The sequence below is a fragment of the Callithrix jacchus genome, chromosome 9 (assembly GCF_049354715.1).
Source record: "Callithrix jacchus isolate 240 chromosome 9, calJac240_pri, whole genome shotgun sequence".
NCBI classification, from domain to species: Eukaryota; Metazoa; Chordata; class Mammalia; order Primates; family Cebidae; genus Callithrix; species Callithrix jacchus.
Window position 1 is genome coordinate 12,460,128 of NC_133510.1, and position 15,537 is coordinate 12,475,664.

Here is a 15,537-nt window from a genome sequence, read left to right on the forward strand (position 1 = left end):
AGCACAGCACTGAGGTAAACAGCAGCTGAGTTAATTTTCTGATAGTGAAACCTCCTGTCCATATCTCTCTGTCTGGCTGGGTATGGGACTCATTTATCAGAGAATGAGAAAGTGTGTGTGTGTATATGTGTTCCTACAGCCTGTTGTAGTCTGTCCTCCTTCAGTCCTCCTCAGCTTGGTCCCTTCTCTCTGCCAGAGGGCAGTGTGTTAGACAGGCTGGAAGACTGGCCAGAAAACAAAGCAGATCTCCTCACTTGTCGGGGGTGACTTCCACAAGAGTTTTGGAGAACCCAAAATCTTCCCTTAGAAGGAAAAACCCAGCAGGCAGAGTACCAAAGAAGAGGACTGATCCTTGGAAATGCAAGGTCACTGACAGCAGTAGGAACAAGGTATTTGAAAGAAGCCCCAAGCCGTCTTCTGATGCATTAATCAGGTAGGAAAAGGAGACAGGGATGGATCAGAGATCATCCTATGCTGAGCGGGGGTGGTGGTGTGTGTTCTTGGCTTTTCTTTCGCATTATGGCCCTTATTCTGAGCCTAGGAAGCTTAGGAGCTGGGAAAACTGTTATTGATTAGGAATCTCAGGAAGAGGAAGGAATCAGCAGGAGAATATTTAATGTAAGATATACTATTTCTGGGCTTTTGAAGTTTGAAACTGGTAGATGAAGGGTTATGGAATTGGGCACATAAAAAATAGCAAGACAACTATGATAAAAATAAGCTGTTTTGAATTTGTATAACACCTCAAAGGAAATAAAATGTGTTTATCTGTGAAACCATATTTAGAAATAAAATCTGATACCGTTTGGAGGTGTCTGTGAGCACTGCGTTTCTTACCTAGGTGTTATGGGGCCTGTCTTGCAATTACTTTGTTCCTCTACAAAGTAAACTTATATGAGGTACCAGGGTACAGATTAAGCTTCCTCATTTCAACTGTAGAACACCTTTGTTTAAGGAATCCCTGAAGATTGGTAAAAATAGGAAGCAAGAAAAGCTGATAGCACTCAGATTTTATAATCTGTTGAGTACCATGAGTTAAAAGATCTTTTGAAACAGGCTCAGGACTCCTAGGCACCATGGTGGAAAGGGGTTACCCTGTGAGAACCCCCTTGAAACCCTTTCCTTAGGGTTTCAAAGTTCATTTGGATTCCTGGGTCTCTAGGAAGATGGAGGAGGGCAAAGATGATAATAAGCACAATTTCTCAGTACCCGAGAAGAGTAAGAGGGCGAGGTAACCACTCTTAGATACCCTCCTCCCTGCCTCTTCGACACTAGGAGATATCACAGGGCATTCGGCAAGGATCTACACAAATCTACTTCTCTGGATTTAAAAAGAATCACCTCTCCAGTGTGCCCTTTCATGTACTCTGTGTCCTCTCAGAGGTTTCCTTCCCTGGAAAGATAGAGCCTGGGGCACTGAGACAGCCAGGATGAAGATCCTAATTCCCAGGCCGGTGCTCTGTCCTCTGCAGTTTCACAGTGAAAGACTGCTAGTCCTAAGAACCAGACCTTTTTACTCAAAAAGCAGAAGATAGAAATAGGATTCGGGATCAGACCCAGGAACATGAACAAGGGAAACAACCCAAGACTACATAATCTGGTGAATACTACCAAAAAAATTCTGATTCTACCTCTGTTTTCAGAATATACTTTAAAGACAAACATGCAAATGTCATCTGTGCCCCTATAAGCTTCCTGTATAAGTCACCCTTACAGGCAGATTCAATTCACCCATCTTTCCAAATTAGAGTGTAGTTGTTAGTAAAATTTGGTTCAACCTTGTGGTTTCCATGATTCTTTTGGATTCTAATGTAATTCCTTCTTGGCCTTGTTGGTCTTGCTCATTTGAAAGACAAGTATATATGTAAAAGGAAATAGTATAAAGAACATTGGGTTTGTAAGTAAAAGACCTGGGTGTGCAACCTTGCTCTGCCTTTTTGTTTTTTTTTTTAAAGAAAGTGGTTAATTTATAACTTAATCACGAATTCATAACTTAATCCCTCAGCGTCTGCCTTGCCTTCTTTTTATGAAAGTGCCTAGCACAACAGCTGGCACACCATCGTTACTAAAGACAGTTTTATTAGATCTTAAAACAGGAAGCTTGTTTTTTAGGATGTTGGTGACGAGTAATTCTCAGATTCTCTAGATCTGAGCACTGTTCTCTCACTTACAAATTAATATGTTCAGTCCATTAAACATGTTTTTTGTTTATTTGGTTTTGTTTTGTTTTTTGTTTTTGTCTTTTTTTTTCAGGTAGCTCAAGGGTAAGGATGAAAGACTAACTATATAAGCTAGGAGCTTGCATAGTTTCTCCTTGTTTCTGGCTAGGAGCTGCAGCCTCCACATATTTTACCCTCCTCAGTTTTAGTCTTGAGTCCTCTGCCCCCAGCCCAAAGTCATTAATCACTTTTTTGACCATATGGCATCCACTTGGGAGGGTACGTCACTTGTCTATCTAAAAAAACATAACGGGAAGATCTACGTGCGTTGATAAGCAAGTAGTAAGGTTGAAGGTGAGGCGGACACAACAGATTTAATTGTACCTTACTAGAATGGGGCCAGATGTTATACTGAGTTCAATCATGGAATTTTTCACAACACGTAAGCAGAGTATAGGAAATCTAATTTTAGAAGTCTTATATCTAGGTATATTTTGGTAAGAGGAGTTTATTCTGGAAAGTCATGGGTAAATTGCAGATTGTGTCCCAGAGACTGTATTGTGCTAACTGAAAAGAAATGCCACTTAATAAGAGTTGTGTCATTGTTGCAAACAGAATATAGTCTGGACTAAAACAGATGCATAAATGCCATGTGACATTATGCTTGTATGTATAAAATTTGGGGAATTAATATTACTATTAAGTTCAATTTCATTATGGTTATGTTCATGAACTTTTATGGTCTTCAGACCAGATAGTCTTGTAAAGGTTTAGCATGGAGTTTACTGCTCATTTCACTTTCATTCTCTTCCTTTTTGTATCTCCTTCATTGTGCTGTTTCTCCTCAGGATTCTCAATTAAAGAGGGAAGTTAAACCTTTTAACATGCTAGAGAAAGTCTGAAGCAACTGACGAGAGAAAAACTAAGGAATGATAACTACAAGTGAGGCAATCCTATTGTTCCAATTAGAACCCTGCCCGAAGAGATTTGACTCTGTAGATACAGGAATATGTAAACTAGTGGCAAACTATATACAATCACATTTTGCAACTATCAAACATAGTTATCAGAATAAAATAAATTACAATTTCACCAGACCCTTGATTCTAGTGCATGAATTTCATTATTCATGACATTAAATAGAGAACTGCGGATAATGGTTTATAGTGTTAAGAATTTTACAGCTCAGCTAAGAGAAGAAGCAGTAGCCTACATATTTTATTTTTAACATAGTGTGAAAAGTATTTAGATATAATGAAAGGGAGCACAGTATTGGTCAGGTTGAACAGGAATCTTAGCCAGAAGTATTCTCCTAGTAGTCAGGTGGGCCAGAATTGAACCCACGGGAAAATTCATCCTAGAAGGTTTTGGCATCAAGGCACGCCTTTTCTCAGCTTGGCAGAGTGTCCAGGCAAAGCCATGTGGTTTCTGAGTATGAATTTCAAAGAAAAAGGTCATTTAGAGAGGAATATTGCTGTTACAAGTAAATGTAAGTGTCCTCTGATGTATGAGCTCTGGTGGCCTCTGTCTGGTGAGTTTCCCACATTGGCTTTCATGGATATGTATGGGTATGCCTGGTGTGTATGCCTTAAAAATCCTAGGCTCATCTGGTACATTCCATATGCCTCTACCTAAACTGTAACCATTAGAAAGGGCTTACTGTATACACACTGTCAGATCTCCACATGCAAGCCTGGAGCCTGAAGGTCTGAAGTCCTGCCTGTCCTGGCTGATGTCTCCCACCCTCTGCCTGCATTCTCCATTGTCCCTGATTGTGCAGCCGAGCTTTCCCGGACAAGTCCCTCACCCAACCCTGCCATCTTGACTGTTCTTCTGATAATGTAAATAGCTCTCACCCAACCCTGCCATTGTAACTGACCTTGTGGTCATGTATACTCCTTGCCCCTACCCCCCACCACTGTAACTGATCTTACTCTGCAACACCCCCACCCCCCCAAAAAAATACCCCAACCTATAAAGCCAATTCCCACCTTAGCTGCTTCACCTGTCCTTTCTCAGATTCCACCCACTTGCACCCAAGCAAGACATAAAACAGCCTTGTTGCCCACACAAAGCCTGTTTGGAAGATCTCTTCATTAAATGCACTTAATATTCGGTACTATTGGACACGAATAACACACGCCTGGAAAGCAATTTCACTGAGTGGGCCTCATCACTCTATACATTAATCTCCTTGCTCTAGCATCCAATTGCATTGGGTTGCTAGGTATTAATATGCCTTGTCTCTTTAAACTACTGACATACAAATAAAAGTGATGGTGAGAACCTGGCTCAGGAAATGCAATAGCAGGCCATATTGCATCCAAAGGTGAGTGCTCTGTAATAGGTGCGATAGTCAGTGTAAGGGTATGAGCATGAGTTTGAGTTATCAGGGACAGGTGCGTTTGGCCAGGAGCCTATCGCTGAGTATGGGTGACCCTCCATGAGTGGTTCTGTATGGGGATACACGTGCACACATGGCTTTGAATGACTCCCTTCAGTATGTATTAGCGGGTTTATCGTTTGTTTTCTGGGTAGAGCTCACGAGTCTGAACTAGCTGCTGACTGACCCTTTTCTCCACGTGTGCGATGGTTAGATAGAGTGTGCCCAGAGAACCTCCTTCCCAGAAAGCCAAACTGGTTAAACTGGCTGCTCCCTGAATGAAAATAATTACTTCTGATAATCCAGTAAAAAGGAAGCAAACAAAAGAAAAATAAGAGTGAGAATAGCAGTGATAAATCTTCTAACAGCCTCCAGGAGGTCAGCCTGCTGATGCAATGTTTTCTTTTTCAGACCTTCTTCTTTGTGCGCCCTCTCAAGGCTTTGTTTCTTTACAGTTTCATCACTAGTGCCTGTCGTTCCCTGTGGCCTCGAGAATTGTGGAAACTTCCTCAGCCACCTTTCTCCTTGCCTTTTTGGTAGAGGAATAGTTAGATAGCAAAGTCCACCGCATCTAGTGAACTTTGCTATCTAACTGTTCATCGACGTCTTAGCTCCCATTCTATGTGCAAACCCACAGAGAAGAATTCCCCTCGTCTGTGCAATTTTCCACCCACTGGCTCCTTTGCTGTTCACCTGGGCTCTGTCAACCAACCACACACTTTGTCTCTCTTGAGTTGTAAGGGAATTGTTTAGCTATTGAACAAGTTCATGGTGCTCCAGGAAGAAGAAAACCAGTAAGGCAGAATTTGGGAGGCTTCTTTACGTAAGTCTTTCAGGCACTGAGAGACTCTGCCTCAGTAAATAACATTGTGGTTATTGGTAATAAAACAATGCATAATGCAATGATAGAGGACAGCATACGTAAGTCTTTCAGGCACTGAGAGATTCTGCCTCAGTAAATAACATTGTGGTTATTGGTAATAAAACAATGCATAATGCAATGATAGAGGACAGCATAATGTGGCTAATTTAACACCTGGACCATATAGTAGCATATTATATAAGCTATACTTCTGATTTGTGTTTTATGTTTTTATCAAGTCACTACAAAACTGGATCACATATTTAGAATGATATTCCAAAATGAAATATCATTTTGGAGAGGTATGGAAGAGTAGTAAACATGAGTCTCTTTGGAAAGAAGGAACCAAATTTCTGGGGGTGTTACTGAAATATGTACTGATTATGTTATATACACTAACAGAGATACACGTAAAGAATCCCTTGCCAGACAAACAAGACACTGACAACTAGAGTCTATTGGAGGAGAATTAACAACTTGATAAATGGAGAAGAATCTGGTGGGAGAAATATTTTTATGCCATACAATTTAACATTTCCATTTTTTGAATCACATGAATGCATTTTCTATTTATTTGAAAGAGGAAGAGAAAGAGACGGTGACTTGGTACTGATACTCCCTTTATATCCTGGTAGGAATGAGTGTCCATGTCTATATCTGATATGAGCAGGGCAAGCACCTTGAAGCTCTGAAGGATGAGGAATTAAACAGTTTCTATTGATAAATGCTGTCTGTTCATTGCTTGTGAGGGTGCGGGTATTCCAGAGAAAGAAAGCAAATGTGTAACTTATATCCTTTGACATCCGTCAATTTTTTATTCATTGTCTGAATTAACTGTATCTAAAAATGAAATTAAATGTTTTGTTTAGAGTTAGGCATGGTAGCTCATGCCTGTAATTCCAGAGACTCGGGGGGCTGAGGCAGGAGGATTACTTGAGCCCAAGAGTTTGAGACTTGAATGAGCCGGGATCACACCACTGCACTTAAGCTTGAACTACAGTCCAAGGTCCCAACTTTGAAAACGTTTTGCTTAAAAAGTGTAATGCCCAGCTAAAAAAATATATTAGACATGCTTAAGACTGTAGGGGAGGCAGATCATGCCCACATAACCCATGGATCACAGTTGTTCAGAGGGACGTTGTGATTCTGTAACTGATCATGGGAGCAGAAGTCTCAGGTGGGAGGAGACACTTCCAAATAATTTCAGTAGCAATCGAATAAAAGGACAAGACCAGATCAGAGCTGTCTTTACTGTATAATAGAGAAGCGAGAAATGCTGAGAGGAGGAGGAGGTTGGGAGTGTTCTTCCAGCCTGAAAATCAGCTAAATAAAGAGACATAAATGGATGACTCAGAGAGGTAGCCGTTTACTTAACTAGTGATCTGTAGAGGCAGTTTAAATTTCTGTGTGTGCTCCATTTTATTTTATTTTTCGAGAACCATTCAATCCTTAGGAATTACTCACAGCTGTGCTCTGTGCATTCTTTGTGGGCCTAGCAGGGAAGAAGACATCCCCGTGGCAATGGGCGATGAGAGGGGCATGACACGGATGCTCCTGGAATGCGGTCTCAATGACAAGTTGTGTGGTAAGTACAGATTCCACAGATGTCTATCCTCTGAATTTAGAATTACGAAGGCTAAGGTCTGGATTGATTCTAGAAGGAGGATGATTTGATTTCCAGTAGAAATGAAGACAGTGGTGATAAAAGGGTGGGGTCTAGAGGCCCTTGTCTTTTTGGGGAGAGGGTAAGTGCTAATCAGAGATCCAGATGCTGCATCTTCAGTTTTGGTAGGAAAACTGCCAGAAGCAGCGTCATGCACACTTGAAGGGCTAAGAAACAGGGCCACTGGAGTTTCTGATTAGAGAGTCGCTCCCAGCAGTGTTTCTGTTTAATGGAAATAGAGGGGAAGGTAGAAGAGATGACTTTTTCATGTACGATGAGCTGAGAGCTGGCGGGTAGGGGAAATTGCACGAACACCAGGTGAGGCTTCTTCATTCTCTTCTCTTCCTGTGTGATCGCCTACCCAGTCATCCAGGAGAAGCAGTACGAAGTGATTATCGTCCCAACTTTCTTGGTTACTATCTTCCTCATCCTTCTTGGGGTCATCCTGTGGCTTTTTATGAGAGAACAAAGAACTCAACAGCAGCGTCCTGGACCTCAAGGTAAAAAGCTCAGACTTTGGGGCTGGGCAGGAGCTTAGAGAAGATGGAGATTAGGAAAAAATATGGTCCAGGTTTCAATGAGCCCATGTCTATAAGTCTGAGGACCTGCAGTGAGAGAGGCATGCGTTCCCTCCTGTGGCGTTAAGAGCCGGGTATCTCTTTTCTAAGAAGTCCTGAGTTGGAATTCAACACATGCTTATTGACTGAAAAAAGAGTGTGCAGGAAAACCTCATATAACCTGTTTCATTTCCTATTGGACTATCCAAATTTTGACTATATGAGTGCCCAAGGACTTAGGAGAAAGACCTATAAAGTCCACGGCTTCATTAGCATCCTAGGAGGATGACATTTCACCCCATTTCATTCCATTCCTACTCTTTACCTCCAGGATATATGATGGAAAGGAGCGGCCTTCATATTGTAATAGTCCTTGAAGTGCCAAGTAGGAGATGATAACAGGCTGTTCTGGAGTTCCACTGAGCATTTAATAAAAGGAAATCAGTTTATACATGAAACTAAGGGTAAAAAGAAGGAAAAAGAAACTCTCATAATGATATGCAGCTCTATAGTGGTTGATCCTCAGTTTTCCTTTAAATTTTATCCCAATTCTCACTTTGCTTTTATAGAAAACTTCTCAAACAAGTTGTCTAAACTCACTCCTGCTACTTCTACTCATCACATTCTCTTTTGAACTCACTAAATTAAGTTTTTTTCTCTATCATTTCACCAAAACAAGCCCTTCCAAGCTCACAGGGAGAGCTGTGTTGACAAGCCCAGTGGTCAAGCCTTAGTCTTCGTCTTACTTGATCTGTCAAAAGCATTTGAAACAATTTTGAACTTTTTCTATCATGAAATACTTAAAAGAACTAAAACCACTTCCTACCTGGGATGATTTTTAGTCTTACGGATTCAAATACATTTTCTATTCCAATGATATTCCCTTGAACTCAATTCTCATATTAAACCACTTACTGTACAGTTTTAATAGAATAGAAATCTCATGTGTAATATGCCCAAAACAAAGGTCCTGAAATTCTCTCACAAATGTCCTCCCCAAATAGCCTTGCCTGTCTTAGAAAATGCAAGTCCTGTCTTCTATGTTTTCATCCTCAAACCTTGAAGTTATCCTGAACTCCCTTCTTTCCCTCACAGTTCATATCTAATTCATAAGCAAACACTGTTACTCTATTTTAAAAATAAACCCGTTATCTCACCTTTCACAGATCACTGCAAGACACCCCTAACGACCTGCTTCTGCCCCTACTCCTTTATAGAGAGGCCAGAAGTAGTCTTTTAACACAGTCAGTAATTATCTGCTTGAAATCTCTCTGCCACACACACACACACATGTAGTAGCTTGCCATCTTGCTCAGAATGAAAAATGACAAATTCTTTCCATGGCCTTACATGATCTGCTCCTCCCTGGCCTTATCTCCTACTACTCTTCAACAATCCCACTTGGCTCCAGCTACACTGGCTTCCTTGCTGTTTCTCAGCCATTCCAGGTATGCTCCCTGCTTAAAGCCTTTGCAATTTTTGCTCCCTTTGCCTACAATACTCTTCCTGACATCAGCACGATTTGCTCCCTAGTTGCTTCCAGCCCTTTCTCAAATGTTATCTCATCAGAAAGGCCTTTCTTGACCTTCATATGTAATATGGGTGATTGATGCTTCTTCTCCCCACCTTTGTTTTTAAAAAAAGATGGAGTCTGGCTACGTTGCTCAGGCTGGACAGTAATTCCTGGGCTCAGGAGATCCTCCTGCCTTGGCCTCCCCAATAGTGGGGATTACAGGCTCATGGCACCACACTCAGCTCCTTCTCCTTCCTTTATTTTCCTCCACAATATTAATTGCCTGACATATTATTAGCTGTTTCCTCTCCCCTACCGCTAGAAAGTAATTTTCAGGTGAATCTGTACTTTCCCTGTTCCCAACACCGAGAACAGCACATGGCATGTTAATAGGTGACATTTGTTGAATAAATGGATGAATTAATGAATAAATATAGGTTTAATAACAGGATGAACATCTCTTTTTTCTGGCAAAGGGAGGGAGAAAGTACCAGAAGACTTTTTTGACAAAGACTCAAGGAAATATGAAATAATTTGACTTTTGGGGCAACTTGATGGAGGAAGAATAGCCATAGCTTGAAGCTGATTAATTATCCATACCTTTCCTTTGAAAGCCATTTGTCTGACTTAAATGACAGTTCTCAGTGGCAGTTACCTCCACCTTTAGGCATCTGTGGTTTGGATACCAATCAGGAACTTTCCTGATTGTCTCCATACCACCCTCATGGGGACTGCTCAACTGTAACCCTGAAGAAGACAGAAAGGAAGTGTCATGAGCACTTTCCTGGGGTCCTTCTTGAGTTGTCCTAAGAAGTACTGAGGATTATTATAAGGTTCTACAATCTTGGCATTGATGCTGGTTTATAGAGAAGCATCAGAAGACAGCTCCACATTGGCCAGAGAGAAAACTGCTGAAGGAACTTCCTGCCAATTTGTTTCAGGCTCTCTGCTTTCTGGGAATCCCCAGGGCAGGGAAAAACTGGTGACATCATCTCTCTGTTCTAGACATTGCCCCTGTCCCTCCATCTAGGGACCTAAGCTGGGAAGCAGCTGGATGTGGAGGAAATGTGGCTTTGCCACTTAAGGAGACATCTGTGGAAAACTTTCTGGGAGCTACCACACCTGCCCTGGCTAAGCTGGAGGTGCCCCGGGAGCAACTCTCTGAAGTTCTGGAGCAGATTTGCAATGGTAGCTGTGGGCCCATCTTTCGAGCCAGTATGAACACTGGAGACCCTTCTAAGCCCAAGAGCGTTATTCTCAAAGCTTTAAAAGGTAAAACAAGAAGCGTTTCATCCCCAGTTCCCTGACAGTAAATAGTAACAGGATTTGCGAACATTGAGATGCTAATCAACAGATAGTTGTGATCGCAACTGGGTACGAAAGAAGGAAATACAGAGTGGGACCTTGAGACAGAAATGTTCTCCTTGGTGTCTTTTTAAAAAACTTATACAAATTGCTTATTTGTGGATCTTCACCTACATCTACAAATAATAACTAAAATGACTACCACAGATAAGTATAATGGTATGATGAGTAAGATGTTAGCTGTGGGTTTTCACGCAGTCTTCATTGTGTTGAGGTACTATGTTTTCACACACATTAATTTCTTGTATTTTTTATAATAATTTTCTGATCCTGAGGCTTCTAAATCAGTAAAATGGGAGTAATAATTATTATTAAAAATACAAGAAATTATGTATGTGAAAACATAGCAGTGGTTGGTACGAGTGAGCACACAAAATGGCAGCTGTTATAATGATAATTACAAACAACATGAGTTTGTGTAGTGTTTTTATAATGAAAGGCTACTGGATTTTATCAAATGCCTTTTCTGCATTGATTGAAATGATCATATGCTGTTTATCCTTTATTCCGTTACTGTGGTATGTCACAGAATTGATTTGCATATGCTGAAACCTCTTTGCATCCCGACTCATCTTTGCCTATTGAGGCTGTTAAAACTGATTTTTTCACAATGAATGTTACTTGAACTAGGATTCTGTGGTTGTTTCCTCATTTCACTTTACTCTTTGATACCCTTTCCTGATATGATATTTCTTTCCTTTTTTTTTGAGACAGAGTTTCACTCTTGTCACCCAGGCTGGAGTGCAGGGTATGATCTAGGCTCATGGCAACCTTCACCTCCCAGGTTTAAGCGATTCTTCTGCCTTAGCCTCCCAGGTAGCTGGGATTATAGGCATGTGCCACCATGCCCAGCTAATTTTTGTATTATTAGTAAAGACGGGGTTTCACTATATTTGCCAGGCTGGTCTTGAACTCCTGACCTTAGGTGATCCAATTCCCTTGGCCTCCCAAAGTGCTGGAATTGCAGGTATGAGCCACTGAGCCCAGCTGATATTATATTTCTTTCTCTGTCTCTCTATCTCTTCTTCGTGATACGGGCCAGTAATGATGGATACATAGAACAAGGATAAGACAAGCAAGGATATTAATCCAAAGGCCTAGACAGTGAGAACTTTTTAATGCAAACAGACTATCTCTCTATTTAGGCAGATGAAAGCCTATCTGGTTCTAATAATTATGATTCCGTGTTACCTTTGATAAAAGTTCAGAGACATTAAGCATCATCTTTTTCTAATGGGTCCCCTTTGTATTTATTTTTGCCTGCACTCACTCCCACGTAGGGCCTTAAGAATTACTATCTTAAGTTGTTACCTGCCCCCTGCCTCCCACTCATTGAGGATGCGCTGACTTCTTACTGCCTGGCTCTTCTGTCCTCTACAGAACCAGCTGGGCTCCATGAGGTACAGGATTTCTTGGGGCGAGTCCAATTCCATCAATACCTGGGGAAACACAAGAACCTGGTGCAGCTGGAAGGCTGCTGCACCGAAAAGCTGCCACTCTATATGGTGTTGGAGGATGTGGCCCATGGGGACCTGCTCAGCTTTCTCTGGACCTGTCGCCGGGTGAGCAGTAGCATAGAGGTATTAGGAAGTTAAGGCTTGACCTTGTTGATTAGCTTTTCACATGTCAATTAGTGTGACAAATGACAAAATGCAGAGACATTATAATAGCATGACAGAATAATTGATTATCACCATCTAATAGAACTTTTTGTAATTATAGAAATGTTCCATAACTGCTCCTTTCAATATAAGCCGCAGATCACAGACTGATCAGCTTTCAAGGTTTCTGGACACTTGAAATGTGACTGATGTGATGGAGAAACTAAATTTAAAATTTTATTTAATTTTAAATAATGTAAGTTGAAATAGCCACATGTGGCTAATGAGCACTGAGTGGACAGTGCAAGTTTAGAGCACGGACTTTGGGCTCCTCCTCCTGCTAGTGATGTGACTGAGCAAGTCCCCTTTCTGATCCTGAGGCTTCTAAATTAGTACAATGGGAGTCACAATTATTATAAAAAATACAAGAAATTATGTATGTGAACACATAGCAGTGATTGGTACAGAGTAAGCACTCAAAATGGCAGCTGTTATAATGATAATTACATGACACATGAGTATTTTTGGTAACGGTTATAATTTTGTTGTTGTTACTGTGTTTTCCATTCTGTAACATCACCATAGTATGGTAGGGCAAACTCAGGGAGAAGTTTAGCTGGTAAAGCTTTTGTACTTCAAACTCGTGTTTTTTAAAATTAAAATATTCAGAAATTTCTAGCCTCAAATGGATGTCCCTTTCTTTAAAATTTCCCTTGTTCTGAAAATGTGGCACATATACACCATGGAATATTTGCAGCCATCAAAAACGATGAGTTCGTGTCCTTTGTAGGGACATGGATGAACCTGGAGACCATCATTCTCAGCAAACTGACACAAGAACAGAAAATGAAATACTGCATGTTCTCACTCATAGGCAGGTGTTGAACAATGAGAACACATGGACACAGGAAGGGGAGCACTACACACTGGGGTCTGTTGGGGGGAATGGGGAGGGACAGTGGGGGGTGGGGAGTTGGGAGGAGATAGCATGGGGAGAAATGCCAGATATAGGTGAAGGGGAGGAAGGCAGCAAATCACACTGCCACCTGTGTACCTATGCAACTGTCTTGCATGTTCTTCACATGTACCCCAAAACCTAAAATGCAATAAAAAAAAATTTCCCTTGTTCTGTATTCCTCCATTAGCCCTACTTTCTCAGCTTGCTGGTGGGCAAGTTCAATATTCATTGAACCTCCTTAATATGCTGAGTATTGTACAACTGAATATGTATGAGAAAGGGACCCGGTTATTGTCTTCCACCCAGTGTTGTCAACAGCACAATGTGCAAGTATTTCGGCATTTTAAACTTTTTAAAGAGGTCGCTCATCTAAAACTTGTTTTGTGCTCTAACTGCACTAGCTTCTTTCCATTTTTCAAAAATACCATGTGTTTCTATTTCAGATTATCTTCATATGTTTTTCTTGTTCCACCAAACTTCTCCCTTCTGTCCTTTTTATAGTTAGTGTCTACTCATCCTTCAGATCTCATCAAACACTTTCCCCGTCCCTCCAACTGAATCCACTCTCTTCTGCCCACCATCATATGCTCTCTTGGCACTTTGTACATCTCCTTTATGGCACTTACAGATATGTAACCATTTATTTATGTATGATTATTTGATTTTGATTCACATGCGTCTGCCACACAACAAGCTCCAGAAGGCAGCAGCCATGCTATTTTACTCATGCTTGTATTTCAAGTTTCTAACATGAAATGAGGGACATTTCAGGCATTCAGTAAAGATGCATTGAGTTAATGTACTAAATTAATTATGAGCATGTGTGTGCTCCTGTGTGCGTATGCACATGTGCATACACACAGAGCCCCAGAAAATTTGCTGCTTTATTCAGTGGATAGTCTTATTTATACTTGTCTCCCTTACCTGCTATTCATCTATGTCTGTCATTGTTTTTCCAGTCCAATGGATCATTTTATTTATCTGCCTATCCCCACATCAGCCTCACTTTGAACATTAATTCTTATATTTTCTTAGCTTTGATAACTGCATTTCAGAGTATCTCTGCCCAACTTTATTTCTTTTCCAAATCTGTTCGTGCCATTTTGATATAACGTTTTTTTTTCCTCCGTCTCTTTAGGATGTGATGACCATGGATGGTCTTCTCTATGATCTCACAGAAAAACAAGTATATCACATCGGAAAGCAGGTCCTTTTGGCTCTGGTAAGATGAGGCAAAATGACAACTGATGGTGTGACATTTCCTTGTTAGCCTTGTTTTTGATGCCATCTTTCTCATATTCATATTCTCAAGTAGTGTATATGTTTCAAAGAAAAGTAGATAGAAATTAGAGGGCAAACACTCGGCATGAATAAATTGTTATTAGTCCCTTCTTTGGGGATGTATCTAGACAATTTACTACACTATTGGTAATTTCAGGAAGAAAGTGGTTAACTTAGGGTTGATACAAGGAACAAGAAGGATTTTAAAGATTTTTCAGTCTTTAAAGTCAACAGCCAGGGCCCAGAGGTATGCGCCCGTTTACCTGATACTCTTACATCCCCATATGTACTAATAATAGACGTAAAAGAGACAGGTAGGGAAGCAAGTAGGGAGAAGATATGGAAAGAGAAACTGAATGGGTGAAAGGCTGCAGACCTAGAAGGAAGTAGCAATTTTACACCTGAAAAACAAGAAAAACTAGTTCAGAGCATGTTTGCTTGGAGACTTGCTTTGATACTGAGTGTGATAGGGAGTACATATAATTATAAAATGATTAAGGAACAAGTGAAAGAGGAGCAGTGAGAAGAGCAACAGCTGGATCGTTCCTTTATTTTAAACCAACTTAAATAAAGAGGTAAGAGAAAGAACTCAGGGTTTAAGATGTTTAAGATTAAAAATTTACCTTTACCAGAATTACCCAGGAAGTTTATATGTCTATTTCTGTGAAACTATTTATATAGCTGTGTTTAAAATTAACATTTTCTATGGAAAATCGGGGCTCTGTGAAGCTACTGTTTTAAGAATTTGTTGTATCTTGCTACCTCAAGGGGTGAAATATACCAGGGATCTAGGTGGAATCAGGAAAAGGTTAGAAAAAAAAATTAAGGTGGATAAAGGAGTCATAACTATGGTTGAAGCACCCATGGGACAAGGGAGAGTACACAGCATATATATGAATATTGTCTATGGTGTTAGGGTGGCCTGGTGGGTGTGTTCCCTTGGTAAAAGGTCAGGATATAGCCTAACCTGTACTCAGAACTGCAATCGCAGAGGTGCCGCCCAGAGATGAATTGTTCAAATCGGTGCATGCATCAGGACCCTATGCTACCTGCTACAAGGCAATATCATACTACTTTTTCTTGCCTTAACAACCTCAAAGTCAGTTACATTCTTTAATTCTTATCATGGCAGTATTGTTTCTTATTTTAAAGCTTCACCAGACACAGAAAACTGCTAGTTTTCTCTGTCATCAAT

At 40.7% G+C, this 15,537-nt stretch overlaps 1 protein-coding gene across 15 annotated transcripts in view; it reads left to right on the forward strand.

Moving 5' to 3' along the window:
* Positions 1–15,537, forward strand: part of STYK1 (serine/threonine/tyrosine kinase 1) — a 52,298-nt gene that overhangs the window by 29,062 nt on the left and 7,699 nt on the right. For 3 of the 15 annotated variants that reach the window (XM_035255315.3, XM_035255311.3, XM_035255317.3), the window contains exons 2-6: positions 6,901–6,989; positions 7,433–7,567; positions 10,143–10,409; positions 11,883–12,082; positions 14,200–14,283. In XM_035255315.3, coding sequence (XP_035111206.1) covers positions 6,926–6,989; positions 7,433–7,567; positions 10,143–10,409; positions 11,883–12,082; positions 14,200–14,283 — 750 coding nt within the window. In that variant the 5' untranslated portion in view covers positions 6,901–6,925. Of the gene's footprint in view, positions 1–6,650; positions 6,763–6,900; positions 6,990–7,432; positions 7,568–10,142; positions 10,410–11,882; positions 12,083–14,199; positions 14,284–15,537 lie in introns of those variants that run through there. The other 12 variants (XM_078338303.1, XM_035255312.3, XM_035255316.3 and 9 more) reach the window with 7 other exon arrangements.